At 40.9% G+C, this 23,526-nt stretch overlaps 1 protein-coding gene across 6 annotated transcripts in view; it reads left to right on the top strand.

Moving 5' to 3' along the window:
* STARD9 (StAR related lipid transfer domain containing 9) overlaps positions 1 to 23,526 on the top strand; it is a 140,154-nt gene that overhangs the window by 52,041 nt on the left and 64,587 nt on the right. For all 6 annotated transcript variants that reach the window (XM_061430913.1, XM_061430908.1, XM_061430909.1 and 3 more), the window contains 12 exons: positions 939 to 971; positions 1,065 to 1,126; positions 2,725 to 2,837; positions 10,805 to 10,874; positions 12,509 to 12,581; positions 16,270 to 16,337; positions 17,420 to 17,517; positions 17,924 to 18,133; positions 18,312 to 18,409; positions 19,596 to 19,673; positions 20,115 to 20,186; positions 23,111 to 23,290. In XM_061430913.1, coding sequence (XP_061286897.1) covers positions 939 to 971; positions 1,065 to 1,126; positions 2,725 to 2,837; positions 10,805 to 10,874; positions 12,509 to 12,581; positions 16,270 to 16,337; positions 17,420 to 17,517; positions 17,924 to 18,133; positions 18,312 to 18,409; positions 19,596 to 19,673; positions 20,115 to 20,186; positions 23,111 to 23,290 — 1,155 coding nt within the window. The remainder of the gene's footprint in view (positions 1 to 938; positions 972 to 1,064; positions 1,127 to 2,724; positions 2,838 to 10,804; positions 10,875 to 12,508; positions 12,582 to 16,269; positions 16,338 to 17,419; positions 17,518 to 17,923; positions 18,134 to 18,311; positions 18,410 to 19,595; positions 19,674 to 20,114; positions 20,187 to 23,110; positions 23,291 to 23,526) is intronic.

The following is a 23,526-nucleotide window of genomic DNA, read 5'->3' on the forward strand; positions in this document are numbered from 1 at the left end:
TGAATTTCTCATATTTCTCTTACCATTTCAAGTTCATCACTTGTAGCTTTTCAACGCCTCTAGTGTAGACAAGTCCCAGACTGCTTTAAGTGCTGGCTAAGGCCATGTGGATGTGGGGCTGTGTGTGTGTTAAATCTGATTGTTAGAAAGAAGTGGGAGAACCAACCACTGGGATGGGAGCTTTCAAAAGTGTGTAGGACTTATGAGAGCCTTCTTTTATCATGGAAAATTAGGGGGGTAGAGTTCCTTCAGAATACTTATTTGTTTTAGGCTTAGAAGACCCCTGGTGAGATGAATTGGTGGGGCAGGTGATAAATAACACCATATAAGGACATTTTTCTAAGATATTATTCCTCCTTAAAGATTGTCCCTGCTGCCATGGGCCCAGATCATTGCTTAATTAATCTTCAGTGGGATGTCTTGAGACCTTAAAGGTTCATGTTTGGTGTGATTTCATATATTTTAAAAGAAGAAAAGACTCAGTAATCCAGGGATATAAAGCCATTAACCTGAATACAAGTTAGCACTGAATCCAATATGGAGAAATAAGTCACTTCTCTCTAAATGTGTGTTTTGAACATGCATGTACTCTGGTTCTCCTGTGTGTGGGGGGATAGGAGATAGGGTTCTGGGAGGCACCACTGTGGTAAAGTGCACTTATCCAAGAAGGATGTCACCTCCTTGGCATGAAAGCAGGTACCTGGGTTTGTTAGCTTTTCCTCTCTTCCTTCTTATGGTGGTGGTATGCCCCTCATCTGATACTTTCCACCTGTTTGTTTCTGAGATCACTGGCAAATAGGGTCTTCCACATACCATTGGGGGTACTGCCTGAAGTGAAGAGGCAAGAGCGAGAACACTATCCTTGCTGAGCTTGGGTCCTGGGTGTTGGGGGAGAGCATTAGCGTGAGTGGACAGTAATGCTTTCTTCTCTTCTACAGGCCTCTGTTGGGCTGACACCGCGGATATGTGAGGTATAGACTCTCTTTTGACTGGATCCTCTCAAAGTAGGTCTGTCTTCCTTGTACATCCCCTTCAGTGAAACTACAACCCTCTGGTTTATGCAGGGTCTCTTCATCAGGGAAGAAAATTGTGCCCCACTGCCTGCCTCCTGCAGTATAAAAGTAAGGTAAGAACCTGTTGGGCTCTGCAGCCTAAAGTGTTTCTATGTCTACTCCAGAGCTGTCCTCTCTGCTTCCAGAGTTACCCAGAGGAATGGGGAAAAGTCACAGCAGAAATATCTTACAGCGCTTGTTACATGAATGTGCGGATGTGTTGTAGGAAACTTGGTTTCTACCCTCAGGCTTAACAAGTTAGTGTCTCCTGTGGACCAGCTTCCGTTGGCTGGCTGGTTTCCCTTCCTTCATTTTCTGTTCAGTTTCATACTAGCTTCTGGAACTTCTCTTCCAGCCCCTTCCTGGATTGTTCTCCAGGTTAGTAGTTCCCAAACTCTTGTGTGGTGGATGTGGGTGCATGCATATTTAGATCTGACTCTGTGACCCCATGGACCATAGCCTATCAGGCTCCTCTGCCCATGGAATTGTCCAGGCAAGAAATCTGGAAACTCTAGTAACCCAGACTAGTGCTGGCTACCTCCAGTGTGATGTTACCAATTGCCGTTAATTTTCTGTATTCTTTTTTTTTCTTCTTGGTATTTAATGTCCTTGTTTAAAAACATGAGACATAATTCACATACCATAAAATTCACACCTTTAAAGTATATAGTTCAGTGATTTTTTTTTTTTTTTTAGTATTTACGAGACTGTTCAACCATCGTCACTATCTAATTCCATAACATTTTCATTGCTGTAGAAAGAATAAATGTCCTTTTTAAAAATTAAATGGTTGGGAACATTATTTTTACATTTTTAAATTTGTAAAGTAAAAATTTGCAGTATATATTAAGTGTTTTATTGTCCATGAAATCTGGGGACCACTATTCTAAGAGCTATCTGGGGGTTCCTATGTCTGAATTTGAAATGATTAAGAAGGGAAAATTTATAAGGAGTGTGTGCAGAGAGCAGCTTTGAGCTGGAGCCTTTTTTCTGATTGCTGGCTCCACAGGCAAGTATCCATGGTCCAGTGAGGAAGACCTTTCTGTGAGAAGTGTGCTTTCTTATTTAACAAAATATTTACTGATTTTAATTAAGAATTGTAGCTGTTCTATTATTTTAAAAAGTATGAAATGCCAGTAGATACCAATAAAACAGAGCATGTCTTAAACAGAATCCCAGTGTATAAGATAGGTAAAATGAGAGTTGTGCAACTTAAATTAGAAGTGGGAAGCAGAACCCTTCTCAGTTAGCTTCCCTTATTGCTCAGCAGTGGTCCTTGAGATGCCTTCCATGAATAATAGAGCTCAAAGATCAAATTTGAAAACCACTTCAAGAAACATGCTTGTAAGACTGTACGTAACAGGGAACTGATAAAGGCACAGGCTGATGGCAGCCTAAACCCATCCTCAAATAGCCTCTTGAAAGCTGAACTTGAATCAGCACTCACAATGTAAACCTGAAACTGGAGTAGTGCCAGCCAGTGCTAAAAACCCTGTGTACACATGTAGAAAGAGGCTCAAGGGGGAAGTCTGGAGTGACCAGTGTCTCAAGAGTATCAGAGATACTCTGAACAAGAACTAGAACAAGAACTAGGACCTTCTGATTCTGGGCTTAGTGTTTTTCCCACATCTTTTCAAAATCTAATTTTATGCCTTTTTCTCTGTGTTTCTAGCTTCCTGGAAATCTATAATGAACGAGTGCGGGATCTGCTAAAGCAGTCTGATCAAAAAAAGACCTATAATCTGCGGGTCAGGGAGCACCCAGAGATGGGGCCCTATGTGCAAGGTGAGCCACTATGGTCCTGGAAGTCAGAGACCAAACCAAAACCTGGGAAGCTCTTCTGATGGTCACTGATTCATTCAACAAACTTGTAATGAATGCTTATTGTGTGCCAGCTACTGGTATGAGAAGCCCAGTAGGTACCAATAAATAGAAAAGACAGGCAAGCTGACACTGTTGTGGGGCATAATGTTAGTCAACAAGCACTAATCACAGTTGTGATAAAGGCTAATAAAAAAATAGATACAGTGATGAAAAAGAGCATCTTTGTGGAGTGGTCAGGAAAAGCTTCCTTGCGGAGGGTGGTAACATTTTAAGCTGGACCCGGAGGGGCACAGGAGCCAGTCATGTGAAGAATAGCATGGCAAGGGGAAGAGTGTTTCAGGTGAAGGGAGCGGCATGGGCCAGAGCCCTGCATGAAGGGGTTGCTTGGTGACTTCAAGGAGCTGGTGTGTCTAGAGCATGGTGAGCGAGAGGTAAGTGGCATGGAATAGCATTGGGTCTGTGGTGCCAGGTCCAATGGGCCTGGGACGGATTCCCACGTCAGCCAGGGTCTGTTTTGGGGGTACCTTCCTGTTCCAGAGATGGTGAGAGTCAGGGTCGTGGGGAGACACCAGACATGGAGCAGGGTCTATGCTGCTTTCTCATCAGACATTGGTATTTGATGTTTGCTTCCATTTGTCTTCTTCCATTAGACTAGGCCTTGCTGTTGGGTGCTTTTGTCGGGGAAGCTTTCACTCTCTCGGGCCGCTCATAATAAATAACATGAATTTTATGTTCCTCTTTTCTCCACAATATGCTATTAATATCCCCACAGGCAGAGGGACAGGAAAGACCAAGAGCTGGTCTCTTCTCTGATTAGAGCATGGCCAATGGATGACTCAGTAGGTGTGCCAGTCAAAAATTCTGCTGCTTGAGTCTTTCCCCAAATGTTTCATCCTAATTGGTAGCTGGAAACAATGGTTAAAAAAATACCACTTACTTTGCCGGGAACCAGTTGGAGTTTCCACTGTAAAAATCTGTGTATACACATTTCTGTGTAAAGCAGTACTTGGAAGGCAGGCCATGAGTGGTGGTAGTAGTGCCACAGTTTCTCATCTTTTTGTTTATTTCTATCTTAACGTGTTTTTATATGTAAATGTGGGGGTAGATAGTAACTAGAGGAGACCTCAGATGTAGTTCTAATGTCTTCACTGCACAGAAGATGATATGAAGTCTGGAAGAAGTTAAGGGACGTTCCCAAAGTTCCACAGCTACTTGGGGCAGGGTTGGAACTAGGAACCTTGTCTAGGACTGGAAGAGAAGAATGGGACAGAATCCTGTACATGGATCATAGGAAACCTACGAACATAGGTTCCTGATTGGCGTAGTACCTGAAACCCTGAGAATTCATGCAAGGTGGTACAACTTGGATTATACACCCAAGGTCGGTGACAGGATCTAAGACTTAAATCTAATGGCTGTTTGGATGAAGTGAACGCCGTTCTTTGTTCATGGAGTGAACCCTTGTGGGGAGGGAGGAGGCTTGGTGCTTGGTAGGAAATATTTCTAAACAAGCAAAAAGTCTCTTAGGTCCTTTGGATTACATGTTTCTTAAAGGCGGTATGAACTTTTTCGATCATTACAAATATAGGGGACATTTCTCTTATTTCTTAGTGAAGGAGCCATGAGCTCAAATAGTATAGAACCAGCCGTGGAAAACAAGACCCTGAATAGTCACACTGAACAATGTTATTTCCATTACTACCCTCTGATGGCATTATAGCAAAGTTTTTTACTGGGGTCCAGCCCCGGTTGGATCCAGGGATTTCCTCAGGATGACGGCATTGGCGATTAAGGGATAGCAAAGGCTGAGAGATTTTTTAGATGCTCAATAATAATTGGTTTACACGGGAAATCAATAAAATTTGTGACACCAAACTTTCTCTGACCACGGAGGCCGCAGGCGCCCTCTCGAATAGTGGAAGGTGCCCCACCTTAGGCACCTTCTCAAGTGGGTCTTAGAAGCCCAGGCAAATAAGTGGTCACAGAGGACCCCTGCGCTCCAAATTATTTTGGCATGAAGAAAGAACAGAAGAGACAAGGAGGAAAAGGAAACAAGAAAGAACGACACGGGGAGACCAAGCTTTGGTGAGCAAGGCCCGTAGCTTTATTTTCAACAGGGACTTTTATACCCTAAGTTGCACATAGAGGATAATAGTGGGTGTGAAATCATGCAAAGTCAGCAGTCTTTGATCCTTATTGAGACCAGGCTTTCTTTTCTGTAAATTTATCGTATACAAATGGTTTAGGTGATTTACATCATCTTTTGGCCAGAAGGCCTGTTAACATTTTATGACTCTGACAAAGGTTTGTCAACCGTAAGACTTATTTTCTCTAAGAGTAATTATTTTAAAGTTTGGCGCCATCCTCCGAAGGTGTTAAAGTTGCATTCCTACAGGGCAAAGGTGCAATGGGTTTACAACAAAGGAAAGAATTTATTACCTTAAGGGTCTAAAGTTGTTAACACCAAGGCCACTACTTATTTTTTCTACATACCAACTGTATTAATTAGTACACTTCCAAGGATACAATACAGGGGATGTGGAAACTTGGCAGCAAGCATTGGCTCAACAATGAAATCTTCTACTAGTTCTATTCTGACAATTTCTAACTCTCTGAGAGGCTCTATACTATTTGAATATCTTAAGCTTCCCGTGCCTCTCGAGGCTGGGAGACTGTAAACAATCGTATGCATAGCTGTAGGAGTCTGGGTAAGCCTGTCAGGCAAATTAGAGAGCCATCTGAGGGGTTTGTGAACTAAAACACTCTTGTCACACCCAGAAACTTTATTAACTGGAGCTGTAAGTTAACTCTTTTTCAGAGAGAGAGATGGTGGTTGGGGGACAGCCCTCCGTAAAGTCAGAGGTGTAGATGAGAGCACAAAGCAGTAAAGCAGGCAGACTCTGGTTTTGGGGTAGACGCTCAGGCAGGCCCAGAGGGGCACCCCTCGAGTTCTGGCTCGCTTTGCCCACCAGAACTCTCCCACATAACCTTGTTATGGGTGGGGACTCCCGTGCTGGCTCCCGGCAGTTTTTATTTTTTTTAAATGTTTGCTTGCTTTCTTCATTTATTTTCATTGTCTGCCTGTCTGTCTGTATTTCGCTATCTTTGGGCTCATACATTCTGTGAACATGATTCCAATGCCGAAAGTGGTTTCTGCTTTGAAACCAATCTATAGGAATTTATTAAGTACCTGCTAGATTTCTATTCTATTCAGGGTGCCATGGGAAACATGAAAATACAAGAAGTTATAATTTTAATGTAAAGAATTTGTAGTTCTAGTTCAGAACCATAAGCTGGAACTTGATAGCTGCCTAAATCCAGGGAAAGATAAGGAGTAGCCTCTTATTTTTCATTAAAAAGTTCATTAATTAGATGACAGGTTAAGTTGAAATCTGAAATGTACAGAACCCTGTCCAAAGCATACATAAGAGCCCAGTGGTTACCGGGTCTAAAGGGATAATAAGTGAGGCAAAGACAGTATTATATTTTTGCTTTGGCCTTTATCTTAATATACAGGGATGGGTACAAAGCAGGAGGTTGTTGGAAATGAGTAGTTGGGACTCTGAAAAAAATTGTTTGTGTTTTCTTTGTATTCAGTCTGCACATAACAGGAGTATTATTGTTTTTTTAATTCTTACACCTTTTTATTCCTTGTCTTTCTACACCAACTAGAACCCTATTAAAATGGTAACAATATTTAGTTTTGTCCCTAGGGAAAAACTTCAACATTTTACTATGATGTTGCAATAGCATGCATGTGCCCTCAGTCGTTTCTAACTCTTTGCAACCCCATGGACTGTAGCCACCAGGCTCCTCTGTCCATGGGATTTCCCAGACAAGAATATTGTAGCGGTTTGCCATTTCCTTCTCCAGAGGATCTTCCTGACCCAGGGATTGAACCTGCGTTCTCTTGCATCTCCTGCATTGGCAGGCAGATTCTTTACCACTGTGCCACTTGGGAAGGCCATTTTCAATACCATGTGTTGTTAATAGATAATCGTATCATACACTTCTCAGACTGTCTAGGGGGAAGGACCAGTTTTTGTTTTGTTTTTTTAAAATTCCTATCCATGGCAAACCAATACTTTGATAAAATGAAGATGAATTACTAGAAAAAAAGTAAAAGACATATTAATTGTAAGCCCAGTTCTTCTTTATTCGATTTAAAAGATATATAGTCTGTCATATTGTTGTAAAGGTTTCTAACGCTTTCAATTTCTGTACCTATCTCATCACACATCAATAACAGTTTGAGAACTGACTCCAGTCTGTGCAGCCACTTTCAGAAGCATTACCTTAGCAGGTTAAGGAAATTCTGTCTTTATCTTAGTTTTCTAAAAGTTTTTATTTTTTTAATCTTGAAGAAAACTTTTGAAAAAGTTGCTAGTATAAAGAACTTCTTTACTTGAACCATATGAGAGTAAATTGCCAACCTAATGACCCATATACCCTGATTATTTTAGGGTATTTTTATTTCAAACAAGAAGTACTCCTGTGTAGTTACAACATGAAATCCACATCAGGAAATTAACTTTTATTCATTACTACCATCTGATCCTTAACACCCATTTAAGTTTCACAAATTGTCCCATTGATTGTTGCTTTGAGTCCAGAGTTGCCTTTGGTTAGTGTCTCTCTCTAGTGTTCTCCAGCTGGAAAGGCTCCTTGGTCTCACTTGACTTCATGAACTTGACAGCATTAAGTGGTGCATAATTTTGATATGTCTATATTCATTATTTTTAATTTTCTTAGCTAAGGTCATACCTGCCAGGCCTCTTTACTCTGAAATTGCTATTTTCCTTTTGTAGTCAACAAGTGTTTATTGGTTGTGGAACTGTAAAATCGTGTGTGTCTTACCCTCATCTAACTTTCAGTTTATTTATTAACTTATTTATGTTGGCATAGACTCATGTTTCCTATTGTATTAAATGTTACTATTATTCTTTATTTTGATGCTCCGATTATCCCGGATTTAGCCAATGGAATCCCCTTCAAGTGTGTTCATATGACTTTTTGACATATCACCATCATTCTTTGAGCACTTCCTTGCTTTCTGACAGGAGGTGTTCCAGGCTCATCTACTTTCCCTGCCTCAATCTTTGAACCAGCCATTTCTCCTAGGATCCCTGGTTCTTTTTTTTTTTTTTTTGAAGTATAGCTGACTTGCAATATTGTGTTAATTTCTGCTATACAGATAGGCATTACTTCCAACATTATTCTAACATTGCTTTTACCCCACTCTCTCCTTGTGGAATTCCAATTACAGGTTTATTAGACGTATTCCTTATATATTTTTTGATTCTTACCCTTTCTTCTATATTTTGTATCTTTTGGCTCTCTAGGCTTTATTTTGGTTATATGATTTTGACATATGTTTCACCTGTATCTAACCTGCTGTTAAACTTACACATTGAGTTCTTATTTTCACTTATAGTACTTTTCACTTCCCAAATCTACATTTGATCTTTTTGTTATAGTTTCCAGTTTTCTCTTTTATAATCTTGTTTTTAGTCCCTTGAAAATAGTAAGCAGAGTTACTTTAAAGTTACTATAACTCCAGGATCTGGATCTGTTTTAGGTCTCTTTAGATAGTCTGTGTAATTTTTGCTAATTTTCACTTATGTTGTCAGATCTACTTGTGTGCTGGTGTGTTACGGTTTTGTGCCAGACAATATTTGCTAAATTGCTTGTGGAAATAATTGAGAGGCAGAACAATAATATCTCCTGGCGGAGAAGACTCGTGTTTACCTGTGCCAGGTTCCTGCACAAACACGCTAGGAATCCAGAATCAACTCAGTCCAGGTGAAGGACTAAGAATGTTCAAAGTTGAGCTGAGGTCCCTTCAGAAAATGTTTACTTCTAATTCAAACTTATTCCTGTGTTTTAGCCCTTTAAGTTTCCAACTCAGAGAGGTGGGGTGCCACAGGGCCCACATGGGCCCTGGACTGTGTAGTCTGTGTCTCTCTGTATCTGTGAGGTTGTCAGGAGAACTGCTGTCAGCCACTTCTCAAGATATGGGAAATGCTCTCAGAGGGATAATGTCTGCAAATGCTGGCCTGATGTTTTTGGGCTTCCATCCTTCCCCAATATATGGCCTGAAAAAATTTCACTATCTGGTCATCCCTCTGTGCCCTCACATTGATGTCTTTTATATTCTGTCCAACTGTTTCTAACAGTCTTTGGCAGAAGTGTTGGTTTATATTATCTAATTTGCCATTACTGAAAATGGAGGGTCTCTATCTTTGGTTAAATTTTTAAAATTCTTTTTCTTATAGAGAATTTTGAACATTTTGAACAAAAATAGACTAGTGTAATGAACCCCATGTTCACAAAACCCATAACCCAATGCTGCTGCTGCTGCTGCTAAGTCGCTTCAGTCGTCTCCGACTCTGTGTGACCCCATAGATGGCAGCCCACCAGGCTCTCCCGTCCCTGGGATTCTCCAGGCAACAACACTGGAGTGGGTTGCCATTTCCTTCTCCAATGCATGAAAGTGAAAAGTGAAAGTGAAGTTGCTCAGTCGTGTCCCACTCTTCACGACCCCATGGACTGCAGCCTTCCAGGCTCCTCCATCCATGGGATTTTCCAGGCAAGAGTGCTGGAGTGGGGTGCCATTGCCTTCTTGGCAAATTCTGCCTTATCTACATTCCTGTCCACATTCTATATTATTTTGAGGCAAGTTCCAGATATCAATTCATGTATAAATATTTTAATATGTAGCCCTAAAAGATAAGGTATGTTTTTTTTTTTTTAAAAAATGGCATTCACAAAATTATTATCACATCTAAATAATAATAATAATTCCTTAAGATAAAAAATCCAGTCAGTGTTCAAGTTAATTATGTTAATTTTTAGTGTAATTGTATTCAGCTATGAGCCCATGAAGATACTTTGGTTCCTGAATCTCTAATAAAGAGATTCTCTAGCACAGTTGTGAAGGCCTTTTTTGACTTGGTGGGTAACCAGCCATAGAGATTTACTTTTGTGCCCTTAAGCGCCTCCTTACCTTTTATCTAAAGCTACCCATTCTCCAGTGGCTAAATTCAAGTCTCGCTTCCTCCATGGAGCTTGCCCTGACTTTTCCTCTGATTTCCTCAGCATTTATTATCTTACTACTCCTGTGGCACTTGGCCACATTATCTTGTATGATTTCTCATGACTGTAAACTGTGGGAGGATAAGGACACGTGTACTGTGTTTTGTATGTCAAATTGAGTCCACCATTTTGTGGGGCATTTAGGCCCTATCTACCTCAGAAATTTGATGAGGGCCAAATGAAGTAATTCATGAGAACTTTTCTTATAACTTAAATATAGTACAATTCTAAGGATTTTTTTTAAACTTTTAATTTCATCTTGGGGTATAGCTGATAACCCACAATGTTGTGACAGTTTCAGGTGAACAGCGAAGAGACTCAGCCATACATATACATGTATCCTTTCTCCCCCAAACTCCCCTCCCATCCACATAACGCTGAGCAGAGTTCCATGTGCTATACAGTAGGTCCATGTTGGTTATCCATTTTAAGTATGGCTATGAGTACATGTCCCTCCCAAACTCCCTAACTTTCCTTTCCCTCATCCTTCCCTCTGGCAACCATAGGTTCGTTCCCAAAGTCCATGAGTCTGTTTGTAAGGAATTATTATTATTATTTTTGTTGTTAGCATAACCACTGTATGAATTCTAGACTATAATCTCTGGGAGCGTAGAGACTGATGTTTCCAGAGAGACTGTCACAGTGCCTGACAGTAGGCTCCCAGTAAATATTTGTTCATTTAATCCATTATCTGAATGAATTAAGTTGTTCCTCAATTTTTGTCTGCCAGCTAATATGAAATAGGATAATAAATTTAATTACCTACAAGAAAAGGTTAAACTTTGCCAAAAAATTTTATTTAATCTCTTTTTTCCTCCTCACAAATCTGATAGGTTTATCTCAACACGTAGTTACCAACTATAAGCAAGTAATTCAACTCTTGGAGGAGGGAATAGCAAACAGGTAACAGGTTTGTTTGTCCCTGTCATTCTTTCAGTCTCATTCTCCTTTCCTGTGTTCTCACTGCCTTTTTGCAGTATAGATTCTCTCTGCAGCTCCCTACATTCACAATCAGGAGGCCTTTGTCAGAACAAAAATGTACCCAGGGTAGGGGGACATGGCTGAGATTTAATGCTCTTCTCACTGGTGGTGAAGCTGGAGTTTGTCCTGGATATAGTAATACTAGGTAGTAAGCCCAGAAAATTACCCTATGTTTTGTCTTATAATACACAATTTCTGCTGTTTTCATCAAAGAAATGATTCTTGCCTGCATTGTCCTTTCCTTGATAGAGATACTATAGTACAATATAGTTTAAAATTTTTCAGAAAACCATTTTTTGTTCCAGAAAAGTTTTGCATACTGTAATTGTTATTGAGTCACTAAGTCGTGTCCAGCTTTTTTGCAGCCCCATCTCTCCTCTGTCCATGGGACTTCCCAGGCAAGAATACTGGAGTGGGTTGCCATTTCCTTCTCCAGAGGATCTTCCCGACGCATGTCTCTTGTATGTCCTGCATTGGCAGGTGGATTCTTTACCACTGCGCCATCTGGGAAGCATGTAAAGTTTACTCAAAAAGACTGTTTAGAATCAGCTATGAAATACTAGGTGCTGTAGACTCTCCTAAAAGCTATTGTAAATTATGATAATACTCTATATTTTTAGTTACTGTGGAATACCCACAATGTTATTAATATATGCCCCCCAAATAGCCTTTTTCACCTGAAAAAAAAAAAAAACTGAGGAATTTGGAGTCTTCTATGTCCCCTGTTAATAACATGTCTGAGTTAATTGAACATAAAGGAAAAGATTTAAATTTAAACTTCTGTTCCTTGGTTTTCATAGAACTATCCTGGAAGCACTTACTTCCTGTCTTCAGGGTACCCTGAGTTCCTTGATTGTTAAGTGTCAGGCTTCACCTTGTCCTTTTTATCCTTCAGTTGACCAGCCTCTAGATTTTAACTCTTCAATTCTGTAACTTCTCTGAGAACAGAAGTCAATGAGTTGGTCTTAAACTGAAGCCATATTGACTGACTTAGATTTAGATAAAGAGAGGACTCTTCAGACTTTAAAGGTCACCATTGAAATGAATCTCTCAGGGAGACTGTGCATTCTTCACCTGGCTTAAGCATGATGTTCATGTAATTCAAGATCTCAGTTTTAAAGCCCTTCCTGGCACCATGAGATTAATATTCTTAATAATGACTTACTTTCGCTGTCTTTGAGCCTTCTTCTCCAACAAGTTCTCCATATCTACTTGTCTAATTTAAATAGGTTTGTTTTAGGGAATTCTTCCAGGTTGATGATTCTCTAGTATCACACCTTTCCATTCTGATTTTTAACTTCTATTGCTTAAAAAAAGTTCTAATTGTGGTTTATTATGAAGTTATACTCACTGTTGTTCTCAGATATCAGTACCTGGAACACTGCTTCTGCTCTCTTGGGACCATTCTCCTAACTTTAAAAGACTAAATACTGGTGTTTCGTGATCCTCACTTGTGAACCTCAGCACTAACATTTTTTCTTGTGTTCCCCATGGATCCTTAAGGATCCACCATGCATAAGCAATCTTGTCCTAATTTTCTTCCCTTGTGTACACAGAATCACAGCAGCAACCCATGTTCATGAAGCCAGCAGCAGATCCCACGCCATCTTCACTATCTACTATACACAGGTTGGTTACCACTTAAATGTTTGCTCAGATTTCTTCCTTTCATTGTTCCTTTTGACTAATTTTCCATCTTCCTGTTTTTCTTTCTTTCTACCCATCCCTTTATAGGTCCTCTGATATGACCTAATATTATAAGTAGGACCTACACACAATCTACTAAGCTGCTCACCCAGAATGGCTAGAGGCATTTCATAAAGACTAATCAAGTATCTTTGACTAACATTTTGCTTTTAACATTTCAAAGCACTTTCATATCCATATGATCAGTCTGGGCATTTAAAATAAAGCAAGATTGAAATGAAAATACACATTAAAATTAAAAAGTAGAAGATTCGCTTTTATTATGATGGAGTGAGGAGGTTAACAAATCCTATCCTCCCAAAGCAACAGTAAACCTAGACAAAACTGTCAAAATAAGTATTTCAGAATAGATCAAAGCCATATAAACTGAGAAGCATGTATTCAAGAGAGCTACTGAATTTCTGGCAAGAGTACAAATGTATGGCATGTTCCCTTGGGCTGCTCCCATCCCCACCCACACCCCAATCTTTGTCAGTGAGGAAGTTCAATCAGAGAAGGGCAGATGGTGGAAGCCAGCAGCTCGGTTGCTGCCACTGCTCGAGGGGTTCACTTGATTGGGAGCATTGTCAGTTAAAGGGGGTGATCTTGGTGGCAAGCTAACAAGGAGATCAGTGGCTCCATTAACCTGAGATTGTAGATCTGCTTCAGGCAAGAAGTGAACTGGAAAATTATCTGGGGGTTTAACTGGGAATTCTGGGAGATGATATGGCCATAGGGAGCTTGATAAGATTTTCACATATCCTGGGTTGAATGGAAGCTGTACACATAGGCATCAGAGACTATGTGCCCATATAGCCCTGACTGACAGAATCTGCACGCATGTGCAGAAAAGACACAAGAGGGCCCTGTTGGCTACTGAATGCTGGAGTAAACTTAAAGTGGCCAGAATTTTTAGTGAATTTCCCAGCTTACACATAGATCCATCAGCAGAGAGTAAAAGTCTATTGGCTCAAGGTGTTTAATTGCAATTTCTGACCAATCTTTGGCTCAACATTAAGGTATGCAGACACTGGTGGCCCCCTAGAAGCCAGGCCTAAAATTAAAAACAACTAAAGGAAAAAAGCTGAATTTGGCTGCATGTTGTAGAGGAGTCAGATTTTAGAGCTTTAGTACAGGCAGGTTACCAGACAGACAAAGCAACAATCACTATCACCTTCAAGAGGAAAAAGATCAGAATCCAGGGTTGTTATGGTGTTATCTAAAATGTCTGGTATTCAACCAAAAATTAAGACATGCAAAAACAAATAAGAAAATGCAGCCCACACCTAGGAAAATAAAACAGTCACTAGAAACTGCCTGTTAAGTACTCCACTTGTTGGATTTAGCATACAAAGACTTCCAGGCAGCTAATAGAATATGTTCAAAGAGCTGAAGGAAACCATGTTGTAAAGAATTAAAGGAAAACATGCTGATTATGACTCAAGGGAATTTCACTAAAATGATAGAAGTTATTTTAAAGGGGGAAATTCTGGAAATGGAAATGTATAACCACAGAAATGAAAAATTCACTAATGGGACTCAAGAGTCAATTTTAGATGTCAGAAGAATTAATGAAGTTGAAGATAAAACAATAGAAATCATTCAATTTGAAGAAGAGTAATTGAAGAAAAATGAACAGAGCTGCACAGACCTGTCGGATATCAGGTGTGTCAGCATAAGTATAATGGGAATCCTAGAAAGAAAGAAGAGAAAATAGGCATAAGAAAAATAAAAAAATAATGGTGGCCAAAACCAGTCAGCAAACGTGTTGAAAATCATTAATGTATATTTTATTATAAAATTAACCAAACTGGATCATAGACACTCATGTGAAACCTAAAACATTCAACTTGTATGATAGAAAAATAACATGGGTGAACCTTGTGACCTTGGACTAGGCAAAGGTATTTTTAGAAATGGCACTATAAATATAAATTGAACAAAAGAACAAATTGCAATTTGGAATGGGTCAAAATTTAAAACTTCTGATCTTCAAAAGATACTATTAAGTAAATAAAAAGAAAAGCCACAGATAGGCTTTTTGTAAAATGTATGTCAGATAAAAGGCTTGTGTTCAGAATAGATCCAAAACTCTCTAAACTCAGTAAAACAACTCAAAAAGATGGGCAGAAATTTTGAACTGATACTTAAGAAAATATACAGATGACAATTAAACACTTGAGAAGATGCAGACATCATTAATTATTAGAGGAATGCAAGTTAACATCAAATAGCTATCACTGCCCACCTTTTAAAATGGCTGAAATTAAAAAGAATGATTATACTAAATACTGGCAAGATGCGCAGGAATTGGAGTTCTCATACATTATTGTACTGGTGGGAATGTAAAATGGTACAACTTTGAAAAAGAATTAGTTTCTTAAAAAATTAAACACATACCTACCGTATGATTCAGCCATTACACTCCTATGTGTTTTCTCAAGAGAAAAGAAATCATATGGCCATAGAAAGACTTACACACAAATATTCACAGCAGCTTTGTTAGTAATTGTTCAAAACTGGAAACAACCCAAATGTTCATTAAGAGGTGAATGGATGAACAAACCATGATATATTCATATAGCTGATACTATTAATACTTAGCAATAAAATTGAGCTTTTGACATGTACTTCAATCTGAATGAATCTATAAATAATTATGCACAATGAAAGAAGCCAGACATTGTATGATTCTGTTTGTGTGAAATATCCTGAGAAGACAGATTTATAGATAAAAAATTGAGTGTTGGTCTGGGGCTGGAGATGACAATGGAGATTGATTGCAAACAGACTTGAGGGAATTTGGGAAGTTATTGGAAATGTTTTAAAACTGGATTTTGGCCATGGATGCACAACATTAAAATAAAACAACAAAAATCCCATATTGAATTAAAAAGCCAGCGTAGTTTTGCTCTTGAGGACTGGATGTCCCTGCTTAAAACACAGAGAGAGTCCTGCCCAGCAGATTAATAACATGCTGTGACTTAGGCTGTGTGCTGCTGCTGCTGCTGCTAAGTCACTTCAGTTGTGTCTGACTCAGTGTGACCCCATAGACGGCAGCCCACCAGGCTCCTCTGTCCCTGGAATTCTCCAGGGAAGAATACTGGAGTGGGTTGCCATTCCCTTCTCCAAGGGATCTTCCTTGGGTTGCCATTCCCTTCTCCAAGGGATCTTCCCGACCCAGGGATCAAACCCAGGTCTCCTGCATTGCAGGCAGACTCTTTACTGTCTGAGCCACCAGGGAAGCCTGTGAGAGGTTAACAAGAGGCAACCCCCTGCCCAGCACACCGCCACCTGCTGTGGATCTCTACTGATGAGTCAGAGCCTCCCAGAGCAGAGTTGAGTATTTACCTGGTAAATTGTGCTCAGGAAACTTTGTGGGGGATGGGGAGGAGGTTACCTACCTACTCTATGGAAGTTTTGCTCATATTTTTAATGAAGGAAGAACCCAGGGCTTACTAATTGTACCTGTCAGATATTGAGAGCTCATCTGGTTCAGAGGACGTTAGAATACAGATTTCTTGAGTGAATTGGCTAAAAATCCGAATATCATCTTGGTTAGGAGGGGGTCTGTGGGGAAAACAACAACACGTCATTCCAAATGACATTCTAAATCTATTTCATCCCTCAGGCATTCCTGGAGAACAACCTCCCCTCTGAAATCGCTAGCAAGATCAACCTTGTGGACCTAGCAGGCAGGTAAATTAGGATCTCAAAACCAGGTGGAATTATTTCCTTGACAGTGACCCTGTTCTTGCCCATTTTACAGGGAATAAATTTTTCCCCACCTTTTACACATTTCAATCATCCTGAGAAAAATTGCAAAAGAAACAAATTGAATGCTAGGTTAAGAAATTATAGTTTTCTAGGGCTGAGAAGTTCTGTGTTAGGGGCTCTCAATCTTAGCTGCCCACTGAAGTCACCTGGACCTTTCAGAGGTCCCAGTGCCTAGGCTGCACCTCAGATGAAATAAATGAGACTATTAGTGGAGTCAAGGGGAGTGAGGCTGTGTGCAGCCAAGATGGAAAACTGGTGCTTTAAGTACAGGTGACTGAACACACTTTTTTCCTTTGACCTAGTATTGATTTTATGCAGCTCTACACATCTCTTCAGAAAAAAGAAAAGCTTTAAAAAACATTGTGGTATTGGGGATAAAATACTGCCTTTTTAAAAAGTATTAGATGAAAGCATGAATTTTACTCATTTACATATCTAGAAAGAAGAAATTTTCAGGAATAATGTAGTCAGAAAAGAGTGTAACATGAAATAAGGCAAATTTTCTTATTTTAAAACTATTAAATAATTAATATGGTACAGTACTCCCTTAAAAGCTTAAGTGCTTTCTGAAAGAAACTGTATCAGCCAACTGGAAGTGTGAATTTTTAATATTTCCCATTTATTTGAATAAGGAATTTGAAACTGTTAATGACCCAGATACCATAAAGCCATTAACATGTGAAATTAAAACAGTAAAGAAAAGGGGAATGGTATATAACAGAAAGCTATATTGGTATCATTACAGTAAATGAGTATTACTTTTAGCTCAAAGTTCTTTGACAGCCAAATGTAATGAATTATTTGATTTTTATTGCCTGGGGTGTAGAAGGATGCCAGTTCATGGCATGACGGTAACATTATTTCTGGAACTGAATTCTAAGGGGAATTTATTATATGGATCTTTTACATGAAGGGCAACACAATGGATAGTGTTTTTCAACAGTGTTAAAAGGATAGTGTCTTCTTGTTTGCTTCTGTTTCTGTTTTCATCGACTGTGTTTTAGTGAAAGAGCAGATCCCAGTTACTGTAAGGACCGGATTACTGAAGGAGCCAATATCAACAAGTCTCTTGTGACTCTGGGAATCGTCATCTCCACCTTAGGTATTTTGCCAGTAACCTGGAGGACCAGAGTGGGAGGGAGACTTTGGAAAACAATTCACATGTTTTCATTTTGCCAGAATAGGGTAGGTACTTAAAAGGTTCTCTTTAATAAAGTTTACCTTCTGGTTTGGGGCATGAAAAATGGATATTTATGGTTTTTGATTACAGCATTACCATCATCCTACCACTCATTACAAAAAGAAGAGAGACTGAGAAATTATGTGTCTTCAATATTCCATTGCTTGAGTCCAGGGTCTAATTCAGGGCCCACATTTAAAGCCTCCTGACATAGACAGAAAGGGATTAGGGAGTATGATGTTTGTGTTCTCCAGCCATTGCTTTGTTTTAATGCATTTGTTTCATAATTACTTTTTTTTTTCTTCCACTTTTATTATTGTCTCTTAAGCCCAGAACTCTCAGGTATTCAACAGCTGCCAGAGCCTCAACAGTGCAGCTAGCGATGGTGGTGACAGCGGGCTCCCTAGCTCTCCTTCCGGGACCAGCAGTGGAGCGGGACCCTCCCGGAGGCAGTCATACATCCCCTACCGAGACTCGGTGTTGACCTGGCTGCTGAAGGACAGCCTCGGAGGCAACTCCAGAACCATCATGGTTGCCAGTGAGTGGGCTGTGGAGTTTGTTCTGTGTTGGGTCTGGTGCTCTGCCTCAGGGTAAGGACCATGGCTGCCCATTTCATCAAGGGTCTTATTCAGCCTGGGTGATAGCAGCAAGGCCAGTGGTCATGGGCTGGGTGGGAAGGGCTCGGCGTGTGTTTTAACTTTCTGCTTCTACCCCAGCCGTTTCTCCTGCACACACTAGCTACAGTGAGACCATGAGTACATTGAGATATGCATCCAATGCCAAAAACATCATCAACAAGCCGAGGGTAAATGAGGTGAGACCTCCCTCTGAAGTCCTGGTTTCCTACAGCTCACACCAAGTTCTCCGGTTTTCCTCCCATTGATTTCTCCTTGTACTCACCCCAGTGGCCAGACTTGTTCTCCAAGTGATGAGAGAGCAAAATTCTTTCTTTTCTCATATCCCAAGTGGCTTCATCCAGTTGCCTTTTAAAATAATTTATTTTAGGTGTTTCCCTATGGCCGTTGATCTTAATATCCCTGGTACACTATTGCCACTGGAGGAAAGATCACTTAAGAGTGTCTGTATTTACTGCCTTTATTCTGAGTTTATGTTGCTTTGTGCCTTTTTTCATATGCAAATTGCAGTGACATCTCTGTTTTGGGCTAAAAGTGGCATATGAAGAATTTTTTAGCCTTTAAAGCTGAATTAATGATGAGAATATTCTAAAAGTTCCTCATTTGCTTTTCAGTTTTGGTAAAAAATTCCAGGGCAGGAATTACAAATGGGTGGCCCACGTATAGCTCATCTGTGGACTGTTTTAAAGGGCAGTGTATCAATAATTAGGCACTAAGTTTAGTCACACATAATACTGGAAGATTAGCATACTCTGGTGTTCGTATTACCTGCCTGATGTCCTGCTCTAAGGCAGTGATTCTGAAATTTCAATGTGTATCAAAATCACTTGGATGGTTTATTAAATCAGCCCTGAAGACCTTATAATTTAGTAGGTGTTAGGGCATTGTAATGGCACCCCACTCCAGTAGTCTTGCTTGGAAAATCCCATGGACGGGGGAGCCTGGTAGGCTGCAGTCCATGAGGTCACTAAGAATCGGACATGACTGAGTGACTTCACTTTCACTTTTCACTTTCATGCATTGGAGAAGGAAATGGCAACCCACTCCACTGTTCTTGCCTGGAGTATCCCAGAGACAGAGGAGCCTGGTAGGAGGCTGTCTATGGGGTCACACAGAGTTGGACACGACTGAAGCGACTTAGCAGCAGCAGGGGCATTGTAGGGAATGGGGGTCCACAGATTTCGTATTTCTCACTAGCTCTTAGGTGAAGCTCCTGCTGGTCCTGGGACCACACTTTGAAAAGACTGCCCTAGAAATTACTCCAAAGGAATGATCTGCCTCTTCCAAGCTCATTGCGAGTAGCACCTCATAGCCATTTGGGCCTTCATATCAGTCAGTGGTGACCGAGTTCTCCCTGTGTTTCAGGATGCAAATGTGAAGTTGATCAGAGAACTCAGGGAAGAGATTGGGAGACTGAAAGCCATGCTGCTGAGCTTTGAGCTGGTATGTGGGCATCAGGAGTTTTCTGTCCTCAGGAGACCCTTCTCTTCTGCAGAGGATCTGAGCCCTGCTGCATTCTGTGTTCTCAGTCAGGTGATGCTTGAAGAACAGAGTGGGAGCAGAGACAGGACAGGAGCTATGATTACCTGTGTAGTTTCAGAAGGGATGGGCACCCTTTTACTCTATCATCTCTGCTGTCCAAAGGGCATCGGCCTGCATGACCCTTGTTCTGTATGTGGGCAGATACAGGGTGTGAGAAAAAATTACCAGAAAAATTTACCAGAAAAAATTACCTCGAATTCTCCTTCTTTGTACCACTCTGAGCCCAATACTTAGCCTTCTGATTTGCTTCTGATTTTAACAATAAGGTCTTTCCTTTATCTGCACCTTTCTTTCCTAAGAGTAAGGGTGGGGCCCATGAAGCACATCTCTCTCTTTGTACAGAGAAACTTCCATTCATTGAATGAGGGAAAGGATGAAAACCTGAAGGAGCTGATTCTCCAAAATGAATTGAAGGTGGGTATGTTGGGGGCACTCTGTTGTGCTTCACTTCACCTTGGGAACAGTTCTGACCTCCCTCCATCATTCGTGGGCCAGGACTGCTCCCTCATCAGGACAGAGAGGTTCTATATAGAGAAAACTTTTGTCTCCATTGAGCCTTGAGTTCGGGGATGTTTGTCTTAGGGCTGCTGATTGGCTTTCTGACTCTGCTTTGTTCTCTCAGGGGATCATAATAACTCCTTTCAGACAGTACAGTAGCGTAGAAAAATATTATTTTCCAGTAAATAAGTAAATCAACTAAATGACAGGTAGTCACTGAGTACCAAATAGGTGTTCAGCCTGATGCTGCAGGAGACACAGAGAAGTCCCTGCCCTCAAGTGGCTTGCAGTCTAGTTGGAAGCACATTTAGAGAATGATTCAATGCAGTAACTTACGTGAGTTAGATGGGAAGAGCTTCAGAAGGAAGAAATCATGGTGGCTTGGAACTTTCATTGACAGCTTCAGTGCTGGAGTAGGAAGGCAGAGAATTTGAACTAGACCTAGGAGGATGGATAAGGTCTGTTAGATAAGGAGATGGGCTGAGGTGTCAGGGTAAGGGAGGGATGACAGAGGCAAAGCCACAGAAGTGAGAGAAGAGCTGCTGTGAGAGACCATGTGGACACATGCAGTGTGAGGACCTTGGAGCCAGCCAGGATACGTGCTCCTGATAGAGGCACTGAGGGGAGGAGAGGGCCGGTTTAGGAGGTGTGTACTTGACATAAGCAGGTTACTCATAGCTTCTTAAACCAAGTTGGTGACATGATAAAGGAGTATATAGGGGGAAATTAATATGACAGTTGCATGTAGGATGGATTGAGGCCTGGAAACAGAGAGACCAACAAGGAAAGAGACTGTTTTTGTGACCCTGTGAGGGTGAGTATATTTGGGGAGATTGAATCAAATGGTAATTCCTGGAGACATTTAAAAGGAAGAAGTGGTAGGCATTATTTGGTGACAGGTTGGATTTAGGTCTTATAAATGAATGTCCCCACTTCTAGTGTTCCACTGCATCATCCTTGTATGTTATTACAATATAACGTACAGTATAACATAACTGGCTATGTCAGTATTTTGTTACTCAAATGAAACTTTAAGACTATTTCAGATATTCAGAAGTTTCTCAAAAATTGTGTTTAGCTATATGTTCTGATTTTTGCTTCATTCCAGGCTTATTAGCATTTTTACATTATACAGGCTGGCAGACTGGACTTGAACCTGCCACTTCCTGGCCTTACAACTTTAGGCAGGTAGGAGTGGGTGATAAAGGTCTCCAGAGGGGAGGTGTCCTCTGCAGCACCTTCAGGGGAGTGTGCCCTGCCACTCACCTCTGCCAGCCCTTCATAGGTATCCTGTAGTTTTCGAACTTCAACTTAATGATTATAATATTAAAAAGAATGTTTCAGGAATTCCCTGGCAGTCCAGTGGTTAGAACTGTACTTCTGCTCCAGGAGGCATGGGTTCAGTCCCTGGTAGGGGAACTAAGATCCTGTAAAACATATGGCATGACCAAAAAAAAGAAAAGAATATTTCTAGGATCATAAAATACTTCTACCTAAAGTTGGCATGATTTCTTTTTTCTTAATTAAAAATAAATTTTTTAAAAAATTAAATTTTCTTCTTTATAAGATTAAGAGTTAGCTGAATCTAGTTCCTTTTCTGGTCTTCCTCAGTTCTTCACTCCCAAAGGAAGTTTCTTGCCCTGACATCAATTTCTACCACAAGAAGGAAAAAGGACCCCTTATTCAACATTGTTCCTTCACATTTCCCCAGTGGGGTTAGCTTAAGGCCTCTGCTGCTGCTGCTAAGTCCCTTCAGTCGTGTCCGACTCTTTGCGACCCCATAGACCGCAGACCACCAGGCTCCCACGTCCCTGGGATTCTCCAGGCAAGAACACTGGAGTGGGTTGCGATTTCCTTCTCCAATGCATGAAAGTGAAAATTCAAAGTGAAGTCGCTCAGTCGTGTCCGACTCTTTGCGACCCCATGGACTGCAGCCTACCAGGCTCCTCCATCTATGGGATTCTCCAGGCAAGAGTACTGGAGTGGGGTGCCATTGCCTTCTCCTGCTTAAGGCCTCTAAGCCTTAGTATATTTATTTTTTAAATTCTGTTCCTAGAAAAAAAAAGAAAAGAAAATCCTGTTCCTGATCCATAGTAAGCCGTCAGTGTTTTATTGTTACTGCTGCTGTTACTTTACTATTGCATGGTCTTTTGGACCAGTTTTATAGCCTTCATTCTCCCTGGGGAGACTGCTATTGGTGCTTTGTGGGTCTTTGAGGGGTGCGCAAACTTACATTAGAACTCAAGTGGAAGTGTTAGGTCACAAGAGGACTCCCAGTGTAGATAACACAGGATGGTCATGCAAAGAAGGGAATTTAAACGATGTTTGACTCATATCCCAACTAATTTTTTTTTTATATTTATTTATTTATTTGGATGCATTGGGTCTTAGTCTCAGCACGTAGGATCTTTGATCTTCAGCATGATGGATTTTTTAGTTGTGGCATATAGGATCTAGTTCCCTGAGCAGGGATCAAACCCAAGTCCTCTGCATTGGGAGCACAGAGTCTTAGCCACTGGACTACCAGGGAAGTCCCCCAACTAATTTTCAAAAATAGCATTTATGGTGCTTTTTTCCCCCCTAAAAACAATACATGCTCATTGCAGAAAACTTTAAAAATAACATTTATTGAATTTCTCTTTATAAAATTAGTAGTAACTATTGAGTAAAACTTAGAAAGCACAGAGAGCTTACAGAGGAGGTGCAAGGGCCTCTGTGGGGCCTTGAATAGTCCCCGGGGAGGAAAGTGAGGATGTGATGCCTGGAAATGGGCCAGGATGGCACTGGACACTGTCTGCTCCTCGTGCTGAGTGTCCAAGACCACCCCTCTGTCTCCACAGACAGACCAGCTGTCTAAAGACTGGGCCCAGAAGTGGAATGAGTGGCAGGCTCTCGTGGAACATTACAGAGTGGACATCAACAAGAGGCAGGCTGGGCTGGTCATTGACTCCAGCCTGCCACACCTGATGGCCTTGGAGGACGACGTGCTCAGCACAGGTGTCGTGCTCTATCACCTCAAGGTGAGCAGGCGGGTGCACCCCCCCTCCCTGAGCTGCAGGCCCCAGAGGTGCAGGAGGGAAAGGCCAGTGGCAGCCGAGGCGGCGGAACTGCCCTCAGGAAGCCAGGCCTGCCCACCAACTGTGACCTGTTTCATTTTTGTATGAATAGAGCAGAAGACTAGAAATCAGAACTAGAAATCAGAATTTGTTTTTCAGCTGCTACTACTGTCGCTCTTGTTTTTGCTTTCTGTGCCTCA

The sequence above is a fragment of the Bos javanicus genome, chromosome 10 (genome assembly GCF_032452875.1).
Source record: "Bos javanicus breed banteng chromosome 10, ARS-OSU_banteng_1.0, whole genome shotgun sequence".
NCBI lineage: Eukaryota > Metazoa > Chordata > Mammalia > Artiodactyla > Bovidae > Bos > Bos javanicus.